We start from the raw sequence: 27,787 nt of genomic DNA on the forward strand, positions 1-27,787 counted from the left end.
TTTAATTCCCCACACATGCATGTTTTCCAGATACATATGCAACAAGTATCCAAACCATCACTCATTAATTAACTGCTAAAACGAGACAAACAGTTGTATTGATAGACTAAGAACAGTACATAAATATTATATTATGTATCTAAGAATAAACACACGGTTGTGTGCTGGTATCCTGGTTGGTTTAGGCCTGTCATGAACAGCTGAATCACACATATTCTTCATAATCTCTGTGGTGGCCAGTTCATTGCAGCGACAGAAAACTATTTTTCCATTAAGGGTCAATATTTGCCCCAAAATTAGATTTCCAGGTGTATTTTAACCTTTATAAAGCTCTTTTTCTAACCCTAATCAAATGAAAGCATCATTCCTATGTTTAATCTATAAATGTAATTAGAATAATAAGAAACTATTGGGATGTTACCAATCAAATGAAACCAGTATCAGCAACATCTGCAAAAAGTGGCTCAGAAGCTGCATCTGAAGTGCGTTGGGTTACACTTTATTTTAAGGTGTTACAGTGAAATTATACATTTAAGTACTGAGTAATAATAATAACTACTTGTACTATTGGGTTAGGATTAGGAATTGGGGAGAGTTGCATGTAATTATGCAGAATATATCATAATTACTGTAACCATATGTAACGTGTAACAATGACACAAACTTACAAGGTTACACTTTATTTGAAGGTGTCATTGTTACAGTGTAATTATATATTTAAGTACTGAGTAATATTATACATGTACAGTAGGGTTAGGGTAGGATTAGGGTTTGGTTGAGGGTTAGTTGCATGTAATTATGCATAATTTACTGTTATTACTATGGTAAGTATGTAATATGTAACAAAGACACTGTAAAATAAAGTGTTACTACCAATAGTGTTACTGTGCATTTCATTTACATAATTGATTTAATGCATATCTTAGTAATGCATTTACACATTAAACATGCTGTCATAATACTAACCAATCAGACCTCAAAAGTACCACGTTTCTAAAGGATCATCTTTACACTACAACCTGTTACAAAAAGCATTATATTTCATGTAATTTTAGTCAGCAGTTAATCACATGCTAGCGCAAACTTCAACCCTGACTCTCATAGGTTTTATTTGCAAAGAAAGGTGTGAAGAGTAAAAGGAAATTTCAAATGTGATGCTATAGAAATAATTTGGACTTATAAAAAGTAACAGAGAGAATGGTCGTTTATATTTCAATTGTTTTTATTGTTTAAATTGCTCCATATAAACACAATCAGATCAAATATCAATTCATTATAGGCAAAATATATGATTTCTATACTTTGAAGTTAGTAGATGCATGTCGATACCAAGTCAGCAGACGATTTAGATAAAAAACGTACTTGTTTCTAACTTTGTAATTGGCTTTGTGCGGCAATGCTTGTTACATTTCTTGGATAGAAGTGTCTGCTAAATGAATAAGTGTAAATGTAAAATGTAAATAAAACATGCAAAAAGGAAAATATTTGAAAATAATCTCATAGACGGAATAAACCAAATAAGGAAGATGTCTTGACAGATCTATAAATCCCCTTGAGTAAATAATGAAAAATACCATTACATTAATAATCTTAAACCCAAGAATATGTATCAGTGCTAGTGAAAGTAAGTAAAAGAATATGTGTTTAAAACAAATCAATCTACATTCTGTATCCCAAACCCATACTAAAATCCTCTTGATTAGAAAATCCTACTTAAATTTAAATTGTACACTCTAAGCATAGGCATCACGACTAACTGTATAGCTAAGACGAGGAGTAGCTGTAAGAAACAGAGGAGGTGTAGTCAACACTGCCTCTGCGTGATCCAGTTCTCGAGCCAGTGCGCGATCCGGTGCGAGAGCCTGGTCCTGACGACACGTTGTACGGGCTGCTTATGCCTTTAGTTGACATGGAGGTAGCCTGGAGCATCTTCATGCCATTGTTCTCCTCCACCATAGAGTTATCCATTGCCTCTTTGTATGAGATCTTAAGTTTGGTTTTAGGACAGGTGAGGTTCTTAATGTAGTTCCTCGTGTCCTGCAGCTTTTGTGCCCCTTTGCCGTCAAGCCATCCTCTTCGGATAGACTCCTCGATGCTCAGCCGGCGGCCAGTTTCTGGCTCTATAAGTCCACCGGTCAGGTACTGGAACTCCAGAAACCTCTGCCCTGCCTCGTAAGGCAACCACTTTTCCTTTATGGCCTCAGCGGCAGAAAGTCTCCTCTTGGTCTTCACATCCTCAAAACCTGCATACGCCTTCTGTGCTGGCTTTAGCTTGACAGCCATGTCTTCATCAATAATGCTTTGTTGTACAGCATCATTCAGAGAGAGTCTCTGGCCAGTGGAAGGATTGACAATTCCTCCAGTGGAAACCTGGGCTTCCAAGAGACGCTGAGCGGTGAGGTTGTCCAGTATTCCCCGCCGCTGTGCCTCGGGGATGGTTATCTTCTCTAGGGTCTCTGAATCAAAAATGGCTCCCACGGGACTCTGGTCATCAAATATATCAGATGGAGGGGAGAGTGTAATGGATACACTGGCAAAGCGTTTGCGGACGGTTGGAGATGATGGCGTGGGACTACTGCAAGTAGCAACATCCTCAGGACTGCTAGAGCAGATGGCAAGCTCCGAACTATTGCTTTTACTTGTGATCAGAGCTGCAAACTCAGTGAGAGTCACTGTTCCTGCACGGTACTTCTCCAAGGTTGATCTATCAATAATCCCCCTATCTAGGGAATCTTGAATGTCATATTGGGTTCCAGTTTTGCGATCAACGAGGAAACGTCTGCTTCCCTCAGAAGATTCGATAGTGATCTCCTCCCACTCGCACTCTTGTTCGGAAAGCTCCAGAAAAGTGTCGTAGTCGATCAACTCTCGGTGGAACGCTTCTCGTACGGTCATCTCTTTGCCGGTGTCAGGGTCTACGATCACCACTCTCCTCTTGCGAAGTGTGTTCTTTTGAGAGGTCACCTGCTTCGGCTTCTGCTTGTCCTTCAAAGGCAAAAGGATGAGCCCAGTCTTAGGATCTGTGACGCACCGCTTTTTCAAATCCAGATACGTGAGGTTTTCTTGGGTGTTGGGGTCAAAGAAACCTTTGGTGTCGTCGCCATCATACGACAAAATCTCATTCATTTCACGGTCAAAGTAGCCTTTCCTGTACGCCACTTCCACATCAATTCGATGGCTCCCTTTAGGATCTATGATGCCGCCACTGGCAATCTGGGCTTCCAGCAGTCTAATTCCGTGACCTTTCTCTATGATCTCCTTCTCAATAGCTTGAAAGAGTGAGATTATGTTTCCTGTGGCAGGATCTTTGTATCCTGTCACGGCCTTCTCAGCAGAGAGTAGCTTGTCTTTAAACTCCTTTCCTACAAGAGCTCTCCTCCACGCCTCTTCCACTGTCATGCAGACATTGTTGACCGGATCAATTACGAATCCTGAGGCAGCCTGGGCCTCCAGGAGCTCCAGTGTGGTTCCCCGTCGAATCAGACCTTCTTTCATGGCCTGGTAAAAGGGCATGACCCTATCCTTGGCCTCATCGTAGATACCAGCGATACACTCAGAGCCACCCAGGTAAGATCGGAGTCTGTACTCAATATCTTTGCCTGTTAGCTTTCCTTGGTTTATTTTATCTAAATCTGTTTGATCAAGCAAGTTGGAATCCACTAGCTCCGTGAGCGAGACCTCTCCACGCAGACCTTTCACTGTGAATTTCTGGACGCTACCATCACAGACAGGCTTGGAAATCTCATCCGTCTGCGTATTCTTACAGGATGCGACTGGACGCTGTTGCAACCTCCTCAGTTCAATTTCCAAAGTCTCCTTCCTTCGGGAGAGCTCTAAGATTTCTTTGTCCGAGGTCTGAAGACGATTCTTGTAGCGTTCTTCCACACTCCTCAGCTCAACGGTCAATCTTTGGATCTCACTCAGAAAGGAGGCCCTGTCTCTCTCAACTTTGTCTTTATCTACCTCACTCTTTCTGATCTGCCCCTCTTTTAACTCGTATTGGCTTTTCCAGTACTTAAAATCCTTGGTAAGCCGATCAACTTCATCCTGGAGACGTTGCTTCTGCTTCGTCTCAGATTCCAAGGAGAGTTTGATGCGTCTGAGCTCCTCTTCATATCGCTGCTGCTTGTCTTTGTCTTGTTGCGACAGCTTCAGTTTGATTAAAAGACTATCTCTCTCTTGCACAATCTCTCTGTAGTTGGCATCAGATCGCTGGATGATCATGGAAGTCTGGAAACAAAAAGAGAAATATTTCTGATTAGGATTCATTTAGAGGATTTAACAAAGGAAATATTTATGTATCACACAATTAAAAAAATTAATGATCCAAAAATGGTTAGAATAAAACAACAAAAATTAGGGGACCAGAGAAAATATGCAAAAAGATTGCAACCATGCAGTGTTATGCAGAAAACGTGCTTTCAAAGGTCATTCAAACATTATGCAGCAAAGCGTTACCCAGCAAAGCCATTGTGATATAACTTAAAATGGTGATGTGTTTTTGATTCAACTGATTTAGAAAAAAAAAAATCAGTTGTGTCGCTCATAAAAAAATACCTCCGTGAATTGCTTTTGGATTCGGGCAATTTCCACCCTTAAACTTTCCCTCTCTTTTGTCAGTTCATTGATTAGTTCCTGCAGTTCCAGCGCCCTGTTATTGCTGGTTTGCAGCTGGAACTGAATGGCAGACAATCGGGAAGCATTTTCAATGTCGATGGTGCTCAGGCTTCTCTTCACATCGTCTCGCTCCAGTCGCACACTCCTCAGTTCCTCCTCAAGCCGCAGACGCTCCTTGGTAAGATTCTGAGTGAGGCTCTGCAACTTCTCAATCTCGCTGGTGCTCTCATTTAGCGCTCGACTCTTCTCCTCTATGGTCTTGTAGAGGGAATCGTTTCGTTGATTGGCCTCACGGACAAGGGCCTGTTCCCGTAGAAGCTGCTGTTGCAAAGCCTTCAATTCTGCATTCACTTTGGTCAGATTCTCTAAGGTGATTTTGTATTCCCTCTGGATTCTCTCCAACTCTTCTTTAGAGCTGCGAAGCTCCAGCTCATACTTGCGTCCGGAAGAACTTTCCTGCTCTTGATGGACCCGTAGAGTGGTGATGGTAGTGGTGTACTCCCGGCACATCTGGTTCACCCTCTCTAACTCCGTTTCCATCCTTTTCCTCTTCGTGAGGTCATCCTGATTATTCCTCTTCTCCTTCTCCAGTTCAGCCTGCAACTCGTTCACCTTGGACTGCAGATCACTGATGCGACTCTGCAGTCTGGTGGCATTCTGTTCCAACTTGATCTTTTCATTTTTTTGCATCTCCATCTCTCTCTTTACCACCAGGAACTCTTGCTCAGAGATCTTTAACTTGTTAATGACCTCAGTGGTTGAAGTCTGCTTAGCGAGTATCTCAGCCTGAGACTGTCTGATGCTATGATTCTCGACCTCCATGGCTTTCCTCCGTCGGGTCTCGTCTTGTAGATTCTGGGTCAACAAGGTAATCTCCCGGGCCCTTTCCTGAGCAACTCTGTTGGCATCTGCCAGTTCCACCCGGTGTCTTGTTTCAGTCTCTTCCCTTTGATGCATTACGAGCTGGATCTGTGTCTCCAGTTCCCTCTTGCTCCTGCTTTCCTCGCTCACCGAAGACCTTTGCTGAAGAGCGTCCTCTTCAGCTTTCCTCCGTGCCGCTTCAGCGTGGGAGAAAGAAAGCGTCACCTTTCTAAGTTCATCTTCCAGGTCTCTTTTCTCAGAGGCTAACCTCTCCATCTGAATCCTCAGAGTTGCCGATTCTTCCTCCTTCTGCTGTGTTGACTTGAGCACACTGGTCTTGGTGATGTGGATCTCAGATTCAAAAGTTTGCTTTAGGCTATTAATGTCCTGGCTCAACTGCGATCTTACCTTTGAGGTCTCAGCTTCTGCTGCACTTCGCCGGGAGGCCTCATCCTCCAGCTGTAATTTCAGCCGCTCAATCTCCCGCTCTTTGTCTTTGATGGCCCTTTCAAACTGGCTTTTGGACATGCTGAGCTCGTCCAGCTCCTTCTGTCTCTTGCGGATAGCAAGCTCGTACTCGTCCTGCTGGGTGGTGTATCGCTCCTCAGCCAGCCTCCGCTTGCGCTTCTCCTCCTCAATGAGAAACGAGTGGCGGGATATCTCGTCTTGTAAGCCCTTCAGCTGATTCTTGGTGCTGTCCAGGCTTTCATGAGCAGCACTGCACTGCCTAGCCTGGTTTCTCTTTATCTCCTCCATAGACATAAGCTGCTCTTTGGACTGGGTCAGCTCCAGCCGATAGTGAGTCAGACTATCCTCTAGGGACTTGTTCTTCCGGGTTTGATCGTCGAGGTTCTCTTTGTGACGTTTCTTCTCGTCCTCCAAAAACCCAATTTCAGTCTTGCATCTCTAATTAAAAAGAAAATTCCATATTAAGTAGTGGTAGTAAATCAAAATAAATAAAATACTAAATGGATGCAATTTAACCCTGACAAATATTTCTCACTTCTAAGAAAGTGTACTACAAGTGTACTACACTTGGCATCAGCACTACTAATATGCAGCCTTGACCCTATACCTACTAACTTGACTCATATGTAGTGACTGATCTGTAGTGCCCTGAACAAGTGTCCTTCAGTCTAGCACTGTGAAAATCCAGCTCTGGTGTAAATCAAGCTTTTAATGTTGTTTAAGACAAACCTATTGCTGAGTATTGCTGAGTATTTTCTCCTTAAAACTGCAGTGAACCAAAGACAGTCTCAAAAACACGGTTTGAAATCGCTGGTGTTTCTGACGTCACAAACTACCTTGTAACCACTCAGATAAAACATTTTTTAGCTTATATTTTAGTTTTCATGTTAATGTTTTAGTAATTTCGTTATGTGCTTTTGCCATATTATTATAATTATTATTAGTAGTAGTATTGCTATTTAGGCTTTATTTATTTTCATTTCAGTTCAACCTTTTTCAGTTTATTGCAAAGGCAACATTTCTAATTTTTGTTAATTTTTTCAACAACAATAAAAAAAAAATAGTATTAGTTTTAGTTAACGCTGCTTACAAAAGCCTATCAAATTAATTTAATTTATATGTAATTTGGCACTGGCATCTCATTAACTCCGTGCTGTCTCGTATATTATATTATTTGGAAATATATATTCACAACACATCTTGTCTGAGATACAACGCTTACCATTAACTCCTCCATGTTTTTCTGCATTTCCCCAAGGAATTTGTAGTAGTCACTTGAACGTGTCAAGAGCTCTATGTAGTGTGACTGCAGCTCCGTTGCCTTTAGGGAAACAGTTATAGGTCAGTGAAGGTATGTTGAGTACGGATACACTCAAAATAAAGTTAATTGGGGGAACTGTGATGTTAAAGAGATAGTTCACCCAAAAATGAAAATCTTAATTTACTCATCCTAAAGTTGTTCCAAACCAAAGAATTTCTTTCTTCTGCTGAACACAAAAGATGATATTTTGAAGAATGTCAGTAACCAAACGGGACCCATTGACTTTTTCCCCCCATAAATGTCCAGCAACTGTTTGGTTACCCATATTTGTTCAGTATTTTCTTTTGTGTTCAGAAGAAGAAAGAAACTCATACAGGGTTGGGGCAACTTGAGGGTGAGTAAATGATGTTTGTGTGAACTGTCCCTATAGTTGACGATGTTGAGTGTGACTGTGAAAGGTTTGGTTACCTCCTGCCTGAGTTCAGTGGTTGGAGACTGAAGCATAGTCTTCTTGATGGGAACGTTGAGCAGCGTCTCCAATCCCGCGCTGTAGGACGCCAACTGGAGCTCATAGTCCTGTCAAAACAGTGATCTGGGACCTCAGCCTTCTGCAACGTTTCTACATGTACTTGTAATAAGCGATTACGAGCAATTATGAGTCTCACCTTTATGGAGGCAGCACATGTGTCTGAGTCTTTGACCACATCATCCACTTTTTCTTTCTTTCCTTTTATCTCAGAGTACAGCGCCTGTTCATTGACAAAATATTTTTCTCAATAGGACATATTTTATCCAAGTCAGGGTTACATAATTAACTGAAACAAACCAAAATTGTGTAAAAAATTATTTTACTTCAGACTTTCAAACATTTATTTCTCATTTTCATTTAGTTTGATTTACTAAAATAAAAATTCATTTAAAAAAATGACAAAACACATGAGCTGATGCTCAAAAACACACATCGGCGAGTGTATTGGACTGACTTTTTGCTGTTCCAGGTGGTGAGTTAAATTTTCCAAGCTGCTGAATCTGGTAATCTGCAAGGCATCTTGCCGCTGACGGGTTTCCTGAATCCATTTGTTGATTGAGGAGCTTGTTTGCTGGTAGTGATTCAGCTGTTTCTCCTGTTTGTCCAGGTCCCATACCCTGACAAACAAGCAAGGAATGGATTACAACTATAATTATGCTGTGATGCTTTCTACAGCAGTTGTGCATGTTGAAATTCAAGACGATGTCAGAAGAAGAAGAAGCAGCACACATCTCTCCACACCTGCTATCAATCTGAGCCACAATCCTGCGCCAGCGGTCAGTCATCTGTCCTACTTGCTCTGAGTATCTGGACAGGTCGACGTCACACTGATGGAAAGATTTGTCGATTTGACCGTTCCAGTGAACAGCCTTGGACAGCTCCGACTCCATAGCCTTCAAAACACCCTTCTTCTGCTCCAGATCTACTTTCATGCTCTGCATGGCACAAGACATCACATTAAATGAGACATATAATGCCACTTGTGGAGACATAAAGCATTATAAATAACCTCTTGAGGTTAGGATGAACTCCAACTTGTCTTAAATCCCAAAAGTTATGATATTTAATGAGTTTACTGGTGTCACGATTTTCGCTGTGTTTTGTGTTCTAGGACTTTTACATTGAAGTGTATTTTCTGCTCCTATTGTTCCTGTGTTTACTTCCTGTTTTACATTGTTTCTATAGTTACCCTTGTTGGTTACCGTAGCGATTGATTTCTATCACCTGTGCTTAGTTAAGGCCCTGATATACTCACGGCGAAGTTCTTCTTCGTTCTTCGTTTAGGGGTAAATTAGTGATTAGAAAAATAAAGACAAGGGGTTACATCCAGAGTTAAGATATAAAAAACTCAAATATTAAGTTCACCTTCAGAGTCGTGCGGTATCTGTCCACTTCATTCAGATCAAGAGAAGAAGTCTCTTTTTCTGTAAGACGAGCTTCGTGGACTTTAATGATGTCCTCGGCCTGCAGGAGGCTCTGGATCAGAGCTTGAATAGAAGTGAGCCTGGAAACACACACAAACACCTATGAAGCACTTCTCATTATTATTTCATAGGTTCATTTCCCCAGAAAAGTATAAGTCTACTCTGCTCTGATTGGTTGGATGGCCCAGTCTGTTGTGATTGGTCTACTCTGCTGATTGGTTAGATGGCCCAGTCTGTTGTGATTGGTCTACTCTGCTCTGATTGGTCAGATGGCCCAGTCTGTTGTGATTGGTCTACTCTGCTCTGATTGGTCAGATGGCTCAGTCTGTTGTGATTGGTCTACTCTGCTCTGATTGGTCAGATGGCCTAGTCTGTTGTGATTGGTCTACTCTGCTCTGATTGGTCAGATGGCCCAGTCTGTTGTGATTGGTCTACTCTGCTCTGATTGGTCAGATGGCTCAGTCTGTTGTGATTGGTCTACTCTGCTCTGATTGGTCAGATGGCCTAGTCTGTTGTGATTGGTCTACTCTGCTCTGATTGGTCAGATGGCTCAGTCTGTTGTGATTGGTCTACTCTGCTCTGATTGGTCAGATGGCCCAGTCTGTTGTGATTGGTCTACTCTGCTCTGATTGGTCAGATGGCTCAGTCTGTTGTGATTGGTCTACTCTGCTCTGATTGGTCAGATGGCCCAGTCTGTTGTGATTGGTCTACTCTGCTCTGATTGGTCAGATGGCTCAGTCTGTTGTGATTGGTCTACTCTGCTCTGATTGGTCAGATGGCCCAGTCTGTTGTGATTGGTCTACTCTGCTCTGATTGGTCAGATGGCTCAGTCTGTTGTGATTGGTCTACTCTGCTCTGATTGGTCAGATGGCTCAATCTGTTGTGATTGGTCTACTCTGCTCTGATTGGTCAGATGGCCCAGTCTGTTGTGATTGGTCTACTCTGCTCTGATTGGTCAGATGGCCCAGTCTGTTGTGATTGGTCTACTCTGCTCTGATTGGTTAGATGGCCCAGTGTTCTGTTGTGATTGGTCTACTCTGCTCTGATTGGTCAGATGGCTCAGTCTGTTGTGATTGGTCTACTCTGCTCTGATTGGTCAGATGACCCAGTCTGTTGTGATTGGTCTACTCTGCTCTGATTGGTCAGATGGCCCAGTCTGTTGTGTTTGGTCTACTCTGCTCTGATTGGCCGGAAGAAAACTCAAGACTACAATGGAGGCGTTTCAGGGAGTTAAGAAACACTGACACTGATATAGAGAATAACTGGAGCTTTTTAATGCTCAAACAGCAACATTACACACTAAAGAAAGATGTACATGAAGAAAAGCAGAATAGGTCCTTGTTAAATGTTCTTGCCTCTGGATATATGCGGCTGAGAATCCTTGCAGACTGCCCAGTTTCTGGTTGATGAGGTCCAGTTCAGAGCGCAGGTACCGCGTCTGCTCTTGGTTAGGGTTTCCATCCAGCTCTTTTACAATCTTTTCCCTCAGTTGCAGGTACTCGTTCTGGATGGTGTCCAGATCTTGATGTACACCCTGACAAAACAGATCGTTATGCAACTTAGTAAATAAAAAAATAACTTGCTACATGGTTATGAGGCAACTGTTATATGATTATGCTGGAAATCCACGTATTGGCTGATAATCGGCTTGGCCAATATATATATATGTCCACCACTGGTTTTTCCAGCAGACTATGCCACTGGTAGTGATGTTTAAGTGTGTGATTGTACCTGCAGCAGCACAAGTCTTTGTGAGCACTGCTGTACACCGTTCTCCTTCAGAGGCACGTGGAGATGCTGAATCAAGCCGGCCTCCGCTCCCTCTAGCCTGCGTCTGAGGACGCTCAGGTCTGACATGAGATTGACATTCAGCCCCGAGCTGACCGTCTTCCCAGTCGTCGTCACCACCGATTTCCCAGTCGTCACCACCGTCTGTCCAGTCGTCACCACCGTCTTCCCATCTGTCACCACCGTCTTCCCATCTGTCACCACCTTCCCCACATCAGTTTTCACTCCTTCATCCCCTGAAAGACAAATACAACTCCTTTGTAAAGCAACAGTAATTAAATGAAGTCGTCATAAATCATGGATTTTTTTTTTTGCCCATTTTTTTATTTTTAAATCATGGATGGGCAACTTCAGTCCTGTATAAGTAAGCAATAAGGTACGAGAGGCTGTGCTGAAGGGTGTAGTTTGGCCCGACGGGAAGCGGTTCACGATACAGCTCTTGCCTCGAGTACCTTATTGCTTTTATAAAACGGTTACCACACAATACAAATATTAAAGCTGAAAAATATGTATCAATGCAACTTTCATGAAGTAAAATCACTAAAAGCCTTCCTTCCGCTGGTAAAAATAGTCCCTGACCGTAAACAGCAACAGAAGTTACATTATTCCGCCATTGGATGGCGACAAAGACTGTGTTTATGAGTGAGTCAGTCAGTCAGAAGACTTTTACATTGAAAGGACGGAAACTTGTTGTGAACACAGAAAAGCAAGACGCAAATGACTAGCATGTCTATGGGGAAAACCCTTTAACTGTTAAATTACAAGATATCGTATCAGACATCAGTTTTATTATGAATATATAGGACTGACCTGAAGGAAAATGCTATATCTACTGTAAATGCAGGAACACTCGCTTACTCGATCTCTCACAATACTCTACTATAGCTTCAGTGAACAATATCAATGAGAACATGTGTTTACATTGCTAAGAGTGGTTGCTAGGGCTGTTGTGTAGTGATACATAGAACCGTTGGGTCATAGCCGTGTTTTATAGTGAATAAAACACAGCCATTGACCATTCAGAATCAAGGACTGGAACTAACCGTTTTATAATAATAGTACATGTGACTGGATGTGTTGAACATGTGCTGAACGTGTCTTTGGTCTTACTATAGTTGGGCAGTTGGACCACCAGCCGGTCGTAATGGGACTGTGCTCCAGTGTATTGCTGCTCCATGTTTCTCTTGTCTGCATCGGCAATCGACTCAGAGCCAAGACTGTGACGCATGAACTCCTGGTAGTGAATCTCCAGGCTCTTAATAATGTTGCGATACTCCTCAGGACGCATTTGTGACAGCTACAACAGACAAAAGATTCACTAAAGCAGCCATAGATTGAGACGTTGGAGAAACATGGTTCCATATGCAACCAAAGATCAATTTACAAACTACAAAATAATGACTTTCTCACATTCTTTAGTATAAATATCTAAAACATTCTTAAATCAGGATACATGGCCAAAATAGATATTAAGATATGAGTTTTTGCTTAAAACCAGAAGAAATATCTGCCATTGGGGTCCGAGAAAAATCTTTGATTGAAGTTTAATTAAGATTCACTAAAGCAGCCATAGATTGAGACGTTGGAGAAACATGGTTCATATAAAACCACAGTCAAAGCGGCTTTACACACACTACAAAATAATAATGTTCTCACTGTTTTCCAGTATAAATAGCTGAAACATTCTTTAAATCAAGATACATTCACTTAAAAAGCAAAAAGAGACTTAAGATATTAAGTCTTGGTGTTTGAAAAAGCTAAATGTGCGTTTTTTTTGTTTTTGTTTGTGTGTGTGCATAAAACCAGAAGAAATATCTGCCAGTGAGGTCAGAAAAATCATTTTCTTTTTCTTTTTTGAATGATGTTTTTGACCCCATTTGCAGATATCTGTTCTTGTTCTTCTTGCTAGCATGTCTCTAGCATAATTTCGCAAATGTATAATGTTTTTATTATTATTTGTGGAACGGTGAGCGACTGGAGGGCAACAAGCGCTCCTCTCCTACCATAGTGAGCGTGAGGGAGTTGATGTTGTGAATGTCCAGCATGCAGTACTGCCAGGAGATCAGACTCTTGATGTTGATGTACATCTGACTCCAGATGGTCATGATGGCTTCATAGTACTGCTCGATCCTGTCAGTCAAGCAATGAGTCAATGCATTTCTGCTCTATAACACTGTCAGTTGCTCTGTGATCTGTGTGCGTGTGTGTTTTTGTCGTACTTTTCTGCCAGACTGATGCTCAGAGGGTTCGGCGGTGGGATGATCAGACACACGGATGGTATCAGCATTTCCAGTCCTCCTGGTCCGGTGACCTGCCACTTGCTGCGCTGCGAGTTTTCCCTCAGGATGGCCTCGTTGTTCTTCAGAATGCCCTTCTGTAACACACACACACACACACACACACACACACACACACACACACACAGTGTTTCACATGGGTTTGCAGAAACACATGCACTCTGCGTTTACATACTACATTTAGTTCTAGCGTTAAATGACACCTAAAGCAACTAAACAAGGTTTACTTGAAAATTTCAGCTGGAGGCTGGTGCGCTCAAGTCATGTTCACTTTTCATAACCACTCTTAGTCATAACTAAGAGTGGGACATGAGTGGATGTTCAATGAGAAACATGGCAGAATCAATGGACGTAACGTCTAAAGTCGATGGTAATTTTTAGTTGAAACTGAATGTTTACTCATATCAGAAACGGAAAAATCTGCAGCAATTTTCTAGAAGTAGAGTTAAAAAACGGTAGTTACTGTAGTAATAACTATAAATTATGCATAATTAAATGCAACTGACCCTAAACCAAACCTTAACCCTACAGTACATGTAGTGAATTATTATTACTCAGTACTTAAATGCACAATTGCACTGTAACACAGACACCTTCAAATAAAGTGTAACCAAAAAACCTTGCTGTATTTTGTGTAGTTAATTAACGCTTCCCGCCATTGACAGAAATGTCTAACTTTCCATGTTTGCACTGTTACACATTGCTCTGGCGCTCTTACTGTACACAACATCTGAAACAGTTCAGAATCTCTGGATCAAACCACAGGCAGAAATGAGCAGAAACAATTAAGCAATAAAAGCAATGCTTATGCACACAGTTGTCCTTTTTCTTCATAATGCTTTTTTATGAAACTTACACACATTTTCGTGCTGATTAAAAAGAATGCATGAAGCTAGAATTAAACATTATTCATTCAACAGAACACTAAAAATGTGCTGGTGGCTGGCAACTTTAAAAAACAAAAGAGTTAAAAAAAAAGGAATACCGCCATCTTGCTACAACGAAAGTGACTGGCGTTGTAATTACGACTTCACAACTCATAAATACAAACTTCCTAGTGTAATCCCTCTACCCAGGTCCCGCTCGCCCCGCTCTGTGCGGGCCTCCAACCCGGGTCTCCGGCGCGAGAGTCAGGCTAAGCAACTACTAACTACTAGGGTCCTATATAGTTTTGATATAAACACTGATTTCTACAATAGTGATCAAAATAGAGTAAATCACCTTTAAAAGTAACTTTAAAAAAAGATGCTTCAAATAAAGATTGTATCATTACATCGTTACACCAGTAGGTGGCGACAAATGACTGTTCAAATGTGTTTGTCATTGAATCATTCATTCAAAAGATTCATTCAAAAACACTGATTCATCCAGTAATGAAACAAGTGAAGTCTTTATGCCTAAATGACGAAAGTTTTGCTAGTTAGAATATGACGCATTTTTAGTATGACGAATACGAAAAAAAACAGACACACAAATTTCTGACTCAGTGTTCAAGGACCTTGAGTCATTGAATCATCCATTTAATAGATTTGTTATATACACTATTCAATTCAATATAACACATCTTTTGAATGACTCATGAAGACGTCACTGGTCTCTATATGTGTGTGTATGTCTGAGGATGAGGCTCACCTGGTCCTGTTTGAAGTCACACAGAGCTTTGACTATGATCTGCCGGCCGCTGCACTTCTCCTCTGGGTTACGAGGCTTCAGACACACGATGCTCTTGGACTTGATGGCCAGCGTCTGCACCTGCCTCTTGCTCTCCATGATCTTCTCCTTCTCTGTCTACACACACACACACAGACACACACAGAGGGATTTGTGTAGCGCAGTGTTTCTCCACGTGTTCATCTCTACAGGTGTCTGACTCTGAGCAGTCGTACCTCCAGGGTTTTCAGCATTTGTTGGAGACTCCCCAGAGGCGTGCTCTTGTCACAGCTGAACCTCTCACGGAAGGTCTTGTGGTCTTGAAGCAGTCTGTTGTACATCTCGGTCGCCTCCTTGAAGAACTGCACCGGAAGAACAACAACAGCACAACTTTACTCAGCTTCACGACTCACTCTCTTCCACAGAAATGCTGAATCACGGACTGATTGCTCTTCTCAATGCAGTTACAGTGAAAGGGGACCGGGGCTTTTTGCAGTTCTTACTTTTAGTGCCTCAACTTCAAGTTTATGGAGATGTCTAATAATTACAATTGGTTTAAATTTGACTTACATTTAGCATGTTTTTAATAGTTTTAGTTGATGATAATAATCCTGAAATATGCAACATGTTATTCCTTCAAATATGCATGCATTGTGTCACCTACACTTCTCAATCATAACTGTGCATGTAAACATGCGTAGAGAGGACAACACATCATTGAGCATAATGGAAATGTGTACTGAAGCTTATCGTTTATAAAATCAATTGCATTAAAATGATTTGGGCTCTAAAGTTTTTCTTTTAAATTGTACAGTCGTTTTAGGCTTTCATCCATTACCTTGTCATGGAAACAAATTCATAAAATGTGATATAACTTTACATATGTCACATTATATATTTTTTCCTTACATTAAAACCCTGTTTATGCCTCGTGGCTATAATTGTTAAACCGTATTTTAATGTTTACAGATGTCAATGTTTTTGGTGGTACTCATCATTAGTGCTGCTGGTTAAGATCAGCTTGTTCTGAACCCAGAATAGTCCGTCCTGTGCAGTAATGCTCAGATCTCATACTGTGACACGCATGCGACTGTGTTGCTATGCTTCAACTCAGTTCTTGTCCAAACAGTATACAGTGTATAAGCCTTACTTGACTAACCCTCCTCCATCTCTAACCCTCGTCCATCTCTAACCCTCCTCCATCTCTAACCCTCGTCCATCTCTAACTCTTGTCCATCTCTAACTCTTGTCCATCTCTAACCCTCGTCCATCTCTAACCCTCCTCCATCTCTAACCCTCGTCCATCTCTAACCCTCGTCCATCTCTAACCCTCGTCCATCTCTAACCCTCGTCCATCTCTAACCCTCGTCCATCTCTAACCCTCGTCCATCTCTAACTCTTGTCCATCTCTAACCCTCGTCTATCTCTAACCCTCGTCCATCTCTAACTCTTGTCCATCTCTAACTCTCGTCCATCTCTAACCCTCGTCCATCTCTAACTCTTGTCCATCTCTAACTCTCGTCCATCTCTAACTCTTGTCCATCTCTAACCCTCGTCCATCTCTAACCCTCGTCCATCTCTAACCCTCGTCCATCTCTAACGGTCGTCCATCTCTAACCCTTGTCCATCTCTAACTCTTGTCCATCTCTAACCCTCGTCCATCTCTAACCCTCGTCCATCTCTAACCCTCGTCCATCTCTAACCCTCGTCCATCTCTAACTCTTGTCCATCTCTAACCCTCGTCCATCTCTAACACTCGTCCATCTCTAACTCTCGTCCATCTCTAACCCTCGTCCATCTCTAACCCTCGTCCATCTCTAACCCTCCTCCATCTCTAACTCTTGTCCATCTCTAACTCTCGTCCATCTCTAACTCTCGTCCATCTCTAACTCTTGTCCATCTCTAACTCTCGTCCATCTCTAACCCTCGTCCATCTCTAACCCTCGTCCATCTCAAACTCTTGTCCATCTCTAACTCTTGCCCATCTCTAACCCTCGTCCATCTCTAACTCTTGTCCATCTCTAACTCTCGTCCATCTCTAACTCTCGTCCATCTCTAACTCTCGTCCATCTCTAACCCTGGTCCGTCTCTAACTCTCGTCCATCTCTAACTCTTGCCCATCTCTAACTCTTGTCCATCTCTAACTCTTGTCCATCTCTAACTCTTGTCCATCTCTAACTCTTGTCCATCTCTAACTCTCGTCCATCTCTAACCCTCGTCCATCTCTAACTCTCGTCCATCTCTAACCCTCGTCCATCTCTAACCCTCGTCCATCTCTAACTCTTGCCCATCTCTAACCCTCGTCCATCTCTAACTCTCGTCCATCTCTAACTCTCGTCCATCTCTAACCCTCGTCCATCTCTAACTCTTGCCCATCTCTAACCCTCGTCCATCTCTAACTCTCGTCCATCTCTAACTCTCGTCCATCTCTAACCCTCGTCCATCTCTAACTCTTGTCCATCTCTAACCCTTGTCCATCTCTAACCCTCGTCCATCTCTAACCCTCGTCCATCTCTAACCCTCGTCCATCTCTAACTCTTGTCCATCTCTAACCCTTGTCCATCTCTAACCCTGGTCCATCTCTAACTCTTGTCCATCTCTAACCCTCGTCCATCTCTAACTCTCGTCCATCTCTAACCCTCGTCCATCTCTAACCCTTGTCCATCTCTAACCCTGGTCCATCTCTAACTCTTGTCCATCTCTAACCCTCGTCCATCTCTAACTCTTGTCCATCTCTAACCCTTGTCCATCTCTAACCCTGGTCCATCTCTAACTCTTGTCCATCTCTAACCCTGGTCCATCTCTAACTCTTGTCCATCTCTAACCCTCCTCCATCTCTAACCCTCGTCCATCTCTAACCCTTGTCCATCTCTAACTCTTGTCCATCTCTAACCCTTGCCCATCTCTAACCCTGGTCCATCTCTAACCCTCGTCCATCTCTAACTCTCGTCCATCTCTAACCCTCGTCCATCTCTAACCCTTGTCCATCTCTAACCCTGGTCCATCTCTAACCCTCGTCCATCTCTAACCCTCGTCCATCTCAAACTCTTGTCCATCTCTAACTCTTGCCCATCTCTAACCCTCGTCCATCTCTAACTCTTGTCCATCTCTAACTCTCGTCCATCTCTAACTCTCGTCCATCTCTAACTCTCGTCCATCTCTAACCCTGGTCCGTCTCTAACTCTCGTCCATCTCTAACTCTTGCCCATCTCTAACTCTTGTCCATCTCTAACTCTTGTCCATCTCTAACTCTTGTCCATCTCTAACTCTCGTCCATCTCTAACCCTCGTCCATCTCTAACTCTCGTCCATCTCTAACCCTCGTCCATCTCTAACCCTCGGCCATCTCTAACTCTTGCCCATCTCTAACCCTCGTCCATCTCTAACTCTCGTCCATCTCTAACTCTCGTCCATCTCTAACCCTCGTCCATCTCTAACCCTTGTCCATCTCTAACCCTCGTCCATCTCTAACCCTCGTCCATCTCTAACCCTCGTCCATCTCTAACTCTTGTCCATCTCTAACCCTTGTCCATCTCTAACCCTGGTCCATCTCTAACTCTTGTCCATCTCTAACCCTCGTCCATCTCTAACTCTCGTCCATCTCTAACCCTCGTCCATCTCTAACCCTTGTCCATCTCTAACCCTGGTCCATCTCTAACTCTTGTCCATCTCTAACCCTCGTCCATCTCTAACTCTTGTCCATCTCTAACCCTTGTCCATCTCTAACTCTTGTCCATCTCTAACCCTCGTCCATCTCTAACTCTTGTCCATCTCTAACCCTTGTCCATCTCTAACCCTGGTCCATCTCTAACCCTCGTCCATCTCTAACTCTTGTCCATCTCTAACTCTTGTCCATCTCTAACTCTTGTCCATCTCTAACCCTTGTCCATCTCTAACTCTTGTCCATCTCTAACTCTTGTCCATCTCTAACTCTTGTCCATCTCTAACTCTTGTCCATCTCTAACTCTTGTCCATCTCTAACTATTGTCCATCTCTAACTCTCGTCCATCTCTAACCCTTGTCCATCTCTAACTCTTGTCCATCTCTAACCCTTGTCCATCTCTAACCCTCGTCCATCTCTAACTCTTGTCCATCTCTAACCCTGGTCCATCGACTCAGTTCTTGTCCCAACAGTATACAGTGTTCAGTTATCCCTTACTTGGCTGTAGGCGGCGTTCTCCTTCAGGTGGACATCGATACACTTGGTGATCTGCAGTAGCCAGCTCCACTGGGTCTGCAGCGTGTCCATGTAAGCCTGACAGAAGCAGAGAAAGAGCTCGTTCATCATAAAGCATCACGTACACCACACACTTCAACACCACACACTTCAGCTTCTCAATTTTTTTTCAATAATGTAGCCTACCCCCCAATAATGTTTTTTTCCAGCCAAGTACCCCTGTACCCCCTGACCGACCCCGATCATTTGAGATAGAAATAACTAATGTGCCATCATTATGAGATTTATTAAACAAATGAAAAACATTTGCAATAATAAACATTTGCAATAATAAACAATGTATCATTACCGATAACTGATCGTGCAGTTTAATTACCCCTTGACTGGCCCCAAACATGTTTGATAAAATAAACAGGCTACAGTGTGTATATATATATGCTCTGTATTACATTTTAGCTCAAAAACAATTGTAATAAAAGATAGGATCATAAGATGCGCAATATATCGGGAAACACTTAAAGGTGCTGTATGGAGTTTTTCTACTAAAATGAATCCATTTTTTATTACCTGTCTGTGAAGGGGTTGTAATCTCACAATAAAATGATCCACTTGGCGGGTTTTGCTATTACGTTATGACATGGAGTCTGCTAATACTAGGAAACGACTAGCACAACACAGACTCCAACACAAACTCCACATAATAATAAAAAACAAAAGAAAGCACGCGCACGAGCACTCGCTTGTAAACATATTGGTTGCAATCTGAAACATCACCGCTAGATGCCGCTGAAAACTCCATACAGCACCTTTAAGTTTTGTTTTGTAAATCGCCAGACATGATTTTCACCACTTTATTAAGTTTTGCTTTGTAGAAAGCCTTTCTTTAAAGTGAATTTCGTTTTGTATAAATTGTATCTTAATTTTACTAAAGGTTTCATCAACCAATTGCATGTATTTAATAAATAAAAAGCAAATATAGCAGATAATAACCATGACAGGGAGGCGCCGGCGCGTTCACTTGCATTGCATTGTTAACTGGAGCGCATCTCATCATAAATGAATGAAACTCAGCCTCATACATTAGCATTACATATCTTTGCTGCATCATTTCTAGAACAGACGAGGGCTTCCTCGCGGCTCGCATCAGCAGAGCATCATCCATAGACCGCAAAACAATCAGCGGATGGCAGGCGGGTGCGGCTTTGAAAATTGAATGTCAAAAAACGTTGGTGTGGATGATGAGTTTTGTGTTGCGGATGAAATAATACCCCATCCGCGCATCTCTATCGATAACAACATTGAACACTACACAAATAGTAATAAAAAAAATTTAATTTAGGCGATTCATTTTCCATAGTGACATAGGAGGTGCCGGATCCAATAAAAACGGTTCCGGATCCAACGTCGGAGGTACGGGAACTGTTATGAATCTTCAGGAACGAACCCAATAGCAGACAGTTTGCAGGACACACAGGTTTTATTAGTGACAAAAACAGAAAACAAAACCCACGAGGGGGCAAAACGAGACAGGGTAGACAACACTATACTAAGACTCAGACGATGTACTAACAACTAAGACAGGATCAAATACTTCTCTTAAGACAGGACTTTAAACACATTACTCACGGGTAGAATCACACCATGTATGACAATGAACCGGCACAGGACAACAAACACAAGGGGAATAAAAAGGGAGAAACTAATGAGGGGAACAGGTGACACTGACTAGGTAATAATGACAAGACGAGGATAACAAGGGGGCGGGGTTACTTAACGAGACAACGCAAGCACACAGCCCAAACACAAGGCCATGTGCTTGCACACAAAACATGATTCTGTCATGATCCTGCCTTACGACCAGGGAAAATCAAGGACACTAAGGCAGAATCATGACAGGAACATGTTCCGGCTCAAATTAGCCCTGGACGTGAGCCTAATACAACAGTCTTAACAGATCTGAGTCTGCATACCAAGAGGCTCGAGATCAATTAATGGATTCAAATTATTGTAAAATTACTATCTATGGAAAATGATTGCTATGTGATTGTCAAAAGAAAGAAAAGAAAAGAGGCCACCACATGTGTCTCTGGCCTCTATGGCTCAGGATCAGTTTTCACACTTGAGAAAAATCACAAGTGTGACCGCACACTAGCAAGCCTCCACTGCACAAGCTGCAGGACTGAGCCAGTTTCTCAGCCTGAAGCTGTGGCCACATTAATGCTGTGCATCTGCCATGATGAAGTTTGCCATTTACAGCCTAATACTGAATAACACATTATAGTTCAGTTATAATCAAGTATGTCAGTCAACACATTAAAATAAGTGCACTTCTTTAAAACAAAATGATTTAAGATGTACTTTAAAGTAAAACTTTTCATTTGAAATCATTCATTTTATAAGTGTGTGCTAAAATGGCCTTTTCATATTAAGAGTTTTGGTGGACATGACATCCCTACTGAGAGAGAGTCCTGATTGGCTAAAGATTCACAGCTGTGAATCACATTAATGATAAATGATTCAAATCTGTTTTTCCGGCCATTTCATCGTGAACCCAGACATTAGAAGAATTGACCCGAGGATGGCAGATTGCGCACGGGTTGCGCTGGTCAAGCGTCGGTCAGTGTCAGTCCTCATGTCCTGCTCACCTGGATCTTATCTGACGCCGGGTGCTGGTTCTTCAGGAGCCCGTCCACCTTCGTCTTCAGCTTGTTCAGCTCTTTCTCTTTCCCCTCCAGATCCCTCATCAGTTTCTAGCAGGAACCACACACATCACAGCTAAAATCACGCATGCATGTATTAACATCAACTAACAATGTGCAGTACATTACAGTCGTTTATGTTAGTTCATAAACATCCAGCTGTGCATTGTGTGTTCATGTTAGTCCACAGCGCATTAACTAATGTTAACTAATACAACCTTTGACTTTAATAACGTATTAGTAAATGTTGAAATTAATATTAACTAAGATGAATAAATGCTGAAGAAGTATTGTTCATTACTAGTTCATGTTAACTAAGGCAGTTCAGTAATGAACCTTATTGTAAAGTGTTACCAATTAATACATGTATTGTTCATTAGTTTATGTTGCAGTTACTAATGTAATCACATGAACCCGTAAGACTCGGCCTGTGTTGCAGACTGCAGACGGATGGAGTTAATGTGTGTGTGTGTGTGTGCGTCTCACCGAGTAGCTCTCCTGTTTGAGAGGGATGTACTTGTCGATGTTCTTGTCGCCCCAGTCGTACACCAGCTCCTCCTCCTCGCGGTCGTTGACCCACATGATGGCTGTGGAGATCTCCATGATGATGGCCTGCAGGTCCTGCAGCTGAGACATGCGCTGGTGGGACATCTTCTGCTCGCGGGGAAGAGGACACAGCAGGGGTCAGCTCGTGACCAGAGAACACACCGGACGTCATGTTGCTTTGCCTTTTATTACATCAATGCATTTCAATTCATAGCGTTTACTTTTGGAAGTGTTTACTTGTATTTAAGTGATATATGTGTTACGTTTATGGACTAGTTTTGGCCACTAGAGGCCCTCATTGTGTTTCATTTCAGTTTCCCGCCAGTTTATCATGTGTTATCGTTCTCACCTGCGCCTCATTTCCTGTGAGTGTATTTCTTCTTCTTATTTACTCGTGTTCATTTAGTGGAGTCTTCAGAAAACAGTGTTCAGTCTATAGTGTTTCATCGCCACCTACTGGCCTGGCAGCAGAATACAGCGTTTTTAGCCGTTTCCGCGGATCCGTGTGAATGGGGATCGTTTTGACAATGGTGTCGTCTGTACGCGGAAAACTCAAGGAAAAACTTCTCCCTAAGTTGCTCTGTTCCTGTGTTTCGCTCTCTGCTCAGTGTTTGTTAGGTTGAGACCAGCCTCTCCAGCATTCCTCCGGATGGATGTGCTCTGTTAGATTATCTGACTTTTACCATGTTCTTGTCCTTGTTTTTTCCCTTGGAAGTTTTTGGATTTTTTTTATGTACCCTTTTGGGAAACATCATTTGTCCTTTGGTGCTAGACCCTCTTTTGGATTTTTTGATTTGGAATCACTTTCTGGAGTAATTAAAGAGACATTACGAGTATTCCCAGACTGAGCTCTGGTCTCTCCCACTTCCAACACTGGTGTTTAATAGGTCAGTTCGGCTAACAGTGCAAACTCTAGGCTTTCATTCACATATGAACACTGCGTGTTGCTGTTGATTGTGTGACATTGCTGAGTGGTGAATGATTTAGTGACTTTGGTTTCCTGTAAATGGCTCATTGTGATTGGACAGCTCTTTTATGATGTCATGATCGCACCATTATGACCAAACAAGTTCTGAGGCTTTTATAAACATCATTATTGATGTTCTACTAACTGACACTTTATTCTAGCCTTCGAACCTTAACAGTTTCTCCTAAAACGGTTTTTCAAAGCACTGCATATAAAACATGTCATGACATTTGAACTACCTGTACATGTAATATTATATTGCTTGTTTATAACATACATTTTCAGAATCTGCTGAGAACAATAAACAAAGGTAAGTTAAATCTCTTACATCTAATTAGTCTTATCTCTTATCTTATCTCTGGCTTTTTATTAGATTAGTTAAAGGGTTAATGCTTTTTTTTTTGTATTTTGTTTAAAGTATTTATATTTTGTACGTTGCATGGTTCCTTTTTGTTCTTTATTTTTATACACTCAATGTTTTATTGTACAGCACTGTTACATGTGCTATAGAACTAAGTGTGTGTGTGTCTCGGAGTGTGTGTTTGGTCATCTCCGACCGAAGACGTGTGTGTGTCTCGGAGTGTGTGTTTGGTCATCTGACCGAAGACGTGTGTGTCTCGGAGTGTGTGTTTGGTCATGTGACCGCAGACGTGTGTGTGTCTCGGATTGTGTGTTTGGTCATGTGACCGAAGACATGTGTGTGTCTCGGAGTGTGTGTTTGGTCATCCGACCGAAGACGTGTGTGTGTCTCGGAGTGTGTGTTTGGTCATGTGACCGAAGACGTGTGTGTGTCTCGGAGTGTGTGTTTGGTCATCCGACCGAAGACGTGTGTGTGTCTCGGAGTGTGTGTTTGGTCATCTGACCGAAGACGTGTGTGTGTCTCGGATTGTGTGTTTGGTCATCTCCGACCGAAGACGTGTGTGTGTCTCGGAGTGTGTGTTTGGTCATCTCCGACCGAAGACGTGTGTGTGTCTCGGAGTGTGTGTTTGGTCATCTGACCGAAGACGTGTGTGTGTCTCGGAGTGTGTGTTTGGTCATCCGACCGAAGACGTGTGTGTGTCTCGGAGTGTGTGTTTGGTCATCTGACCGAAGACGTGTGTGTCTCGGAGTGTGTGTTTGGTCATCTGACCGAAGACGTGTGTGTGTCTCGGAGTGTGTGTTTGGTCATGTGACCGAAGACGTGTGTGTGTCTCGGAGTGTGTGTTTGGTCATCTGACCGAAGACATGTGTGTGTCTCGGAGTGTGTGTTTGGTCATCCGACCGAAGACGTGTGTGTGTCTCGGAGTGTGTGTTTGGTCATGTGACCGAAGACGTGTGTGTGTCTCGGAGTGTGTGTTTGGTCATCCGACCGAAGACGTGTGTGTGTCTCGGAGTGTGTGTTTGGTCATCTGACCGAAGACGTGTGTGTGTCTCGGATTGTGTGTTTGGTCATTTGACCGAAGACGTGTGTGTGTCTCGGATTGTGTGTTTGGTCATGTGACCGAAGACGTGTGTGTGTCTCGGAGTGTGTGTTTGGTCATCTGACCGAAGACGTGTGTGTGTCTCGGAGTGTGTGTTTGGTCATCTGACCGAAGACGTGTGTGTGTCTCGGATTGTGTGTTTGGTCATGTGACCGAAGACGTGTGTGTGTCTCGGAGTGTGTGTTTGGTCATCTGACCGAAGACGTGTGTGTGTCTCGGAGTGTGTGTTTGGTCATCCGACCGAAGACGTGTGTGTGTCTCGGAGTGTGTGTTTGTTCATGTGACCGAAGACGTGTGTGTGTCTCGGAGTGTGTGTTTGGTCATGTGACCGAAGACGTGTGTGTGTCTCGGATTGTGTGTTTGGTCATGTGACCGAAGACGTGTGTGTCTCGGAGTGTGTGTTTGGTCATCCGACCGAAGACGTGTGTGTGTCTCGGAGTGTGTGTTTGGTCATCTGACCGAAGACGTGTGTGTGTCTCGGATTGTGTGTTTGGTCATGTGACCGAAGACGTGTGTGTGTCTCGGAGTGTGTGTTTGGTCATCTGACCGAAGACATGTGTGTGTCTCGGAGTGTGTGTTTGGTCATCCGACCGAAGACGTGTGTGTGTCTCGGAGTGTGTGTTTGGTCATGTGACCGAAGACGTGTGTGTGTCTCGGAGTGTGTGTTTGGTCATGTGACCGAAGACGTGTGTGTGTCTCGGAGTGTGTGTTTGGTCATCTGACCGAAGACGTGTGTGTGTGTCTCGGAGTGTGTGTTTGGTCATCTGACCGAAGACGTGTGTGTGTGTCTCGGAGTGTGTGTTTGGTCATCTGACCGAAGACGTGTGTGTGTCTCGGAGTGTGTGTTTGGTCATCTGACCGAAGACGTGTGTGTGTCTCAGAGTGTGTGTTTGGTCATCTGACCGAAGACGTGTGTGTGTCTCGGAGTGTGTGTTTGGTCATCTGACCTGTAAAGTGTCCCACTCCTGGTCCAGCGCGTGGAGTCCACCCTTCTCTCGGCTCTGCAGCTGAAGCACACACACACACACACACACTCAGTTAAACAACACACACTCACAGGCCTTCTTCCCCATCATAATCATGAATTAGGCATCACATTTCCAATTCGTGAAAACTTCAACTTAGTTTAGTTTAGTTTGCTCGGTTCATTTGGTCCGAAAAACAAAACAAAAAACATGTAGTCTTGGTCCACTTAGTGTTCACATTAAAGCCGAACCCAAAGATAGCGAACCCAAAGATAGTGAACCCAAAGATAGTGAACCCAAAGATAGCGAACCCAAAGATAGCGAACCCAAAGATAGCGAACCCAAAGATAGCGAACCCAAAGATAGCGAACCCAAAGATAGCGAACCCAAAGATAGCGAACCCAAAGATAGTGAACCCAAAGATAGTGAACCCAAAGATAGCGAACCCAAAGATAGTGAACCCACAGATAGCGAACCCACAGATAGTGAACCCAAAGATAGCGAACCCAAAGATAGTGAACCCACAGATAGCGAACCCACAGATAGTGAACCCAAAGATAGCGAACCCAAAGATAGTGAACCCAAAGATAGCGAACCCAAAGATAGTGAACCCACAGATAGCGAACCCAAAGATAGCGAACCCAAAGATAGCGAACCCACAGATAGCGAACCCAAAGATAGTGAACCCAAAGATAGCGAACCCACAGATAGCGAACCCAAAGATAGCGAACCCAAAGATAGCGAACCCACAGATAGTGAACCCAAAGATAGCGAACCCAAAGATAGCGAACCCAAAGATAGTGAACCCAAAGATAGCGAACCCACAGATAGCGAACCCAAAGATAGCGAACCCAAAGATAGCGAACCCAAAGATAGCGAACCCAAAGATAGCGAACCCACAGATAGCGAACCCAAAGATAGTGAACCCACAGATAGCGAACCCAAAGATAGCGGACCCAAAGATAGCGAACCCAAAGATAGCGAACCCAAAGATAGCGAACCCAAAGATAGCGAACCCAAAGATAGCGAACCCACAGATAGCGAACCCAAAGATAGCGAACCCACAGATAGCGAACCCAAAGATAGCGAACCCACAGATAGCGAACCCAAAGATAGCGAACCCACAGATAGCGAACCCACAGATAGCGAACCCACAGATAGTGAACCCACAGATAGCGAACAGAAAGATAGCGAACCCAAAGATAGCGAACCCAAAGATAGCGAACCCAAAGATAGCGAACCCACAGATAGCGAACAGAAAGATAGCGAACCCAAAGATAGCGAACCCAAAGATAGCGAACCCACAGATAGCGAACCCAAAGATAGCGAACCCACAGATAGCGAACCCACAGATAGCGAACCCACAGATAGTGAACAGAAAGATAGCGAACCCAAAGATAGCGAACCCAAAGATAGCGAACCCAAAGATAGCGAACCCACAGATAGCGAACAGAAAGATAGCGAACCCAAAGATAGCGAACCCACAGATAGCGAACCCACAGATAGCGAACCCAAAGATAGCGAACCCAAAGATAGCAAACCCAAAGATAGCGAACCCAAAGATAGTGAACCCAAAGATAGCGAACCCACAGATAGCGAACCCACAGATAGCGAACCCACAGATAGCGAACCCACAGATAGCGATAGGTAATATAGTTGTGTTCTGGCTGCGGACTATCCCCACTCGTATGCCATCATGAGCTGGGATTGTGTGTGTGTGTGTGTGTGTGTGTGTGTGTGTGTGTGTGTGTGTGTGTGTGTGTGTGTGTGTGTGTGTGTGTGTGTGTGTGTGTGTGTGTGTGTGTGTGTGTGTGTGTGTGTGTGTGTGCGTGTGTGTGTGTGTGTGTGCCGTACCAGCTCATCGCGAGCTCGGTCCACCTCCAGGCTTCTCTGGATCGAACTGTGGAACTTGTTGTGATTCAGGATTTGTTGGCTGATGGTCTCACAATCTTCACCGAAGCTTGACGTCTCGATGAGTCTCTGCAACACACACACACACACACACACACACACACACACACACACATGAACAACATGCAACATCTGCAATCTTCTCATTTCATCATTTAACACCCAAAC

The 27,787-nt window shown here is 43.1% G+C and overlaps 1 protein-coding gene across 2 annotated transcripts; it reads right to left on the minus strand.

Moving 5' to 3' along the window:
* Window positions 1–485: 485 nt before the first annotated feature.
* On the minus strand, window positions 486–27,787 carry dspa (desmoplakin a). 2 transcript variants are annotated; one of them, XM_079613819.1, is made up of 20 exons: window positions 27,563–27,787; window positions 25,691–25,750; window positions 22,257–22,424; window positions 21,717–21,821; window positions 19,054–19,149; window positions 15,132–15,257; window positions 14,878–15,033; window positions 13,168–13,322; window positions 12,952–13,078; window positions 12,059–12,245; window positions 10,892–11,184; window positions 10,516–10,694; window positions 9,102–9,240; window positions 8,478–8,671; window positions 8,191–8,353; window positions 7,873–7,956; window positions 7,676–7,783; window positions 7,169–7,267; window positions 5,887–6,384; window positions 486–4,230 (listed from the first exon to the last, which is right to left on the minus strand). In XM_079613819.1, exons 1-20 carry the CDS (start codon window positions 27,764–27,766, stop codon window positions 1,765–1,767), a joined length of 5,607 nt encoding a protein of 1,868 aa, XP_079469945.1. In that variant the 5' UTR covers window positions 27,767–27,787; the 3' UTR covers window positions 486–1,764. The 2 variants fall into 2 exon arrangements, with proteins under 2 accessions (XP_079469945.1, XP_079469944.1); XM_079613818.1 differs by having other exon boundaries at window positions 4,558–6,384.

Source organism: Phoxinus phoxinus (genome assembly GCF_949152265.1).
Source record: "Phoxinus phoxinus genome assembly, chromosome: 5".
Lineage (NCBI taxonomy): Eukaryota > Metazoa > Chordata > Actinopteri > Cypriniformes > Leuciscidae > Phoxinus > Phoxinus phoxinus.

Bases quoted from the DNA above. Each gene is read 5' to 3' on its own strand.
- dspa (XM_079613818.1), bottom strand. From the start codon at position 27,766: ATGAGAAGATTGCAGATGTTGCATGTTGTTCATGTGTGTGTGTGTGTG. The intron at 19,150-21,716 runs GTGAGCAGGACA...TGCTTCTGTCAG, and splicing joins CGGCGTCAGATAAGATCCAG to GCTTACATGGACACGCTGCA. The intron at 7,784-7,872 runs GTGAGACTCATA...CTGTTTTGACAG, and splicing joins CATGTGCTGCCTCCATAAAG to GACTATGAGCTCCAGTTGGC.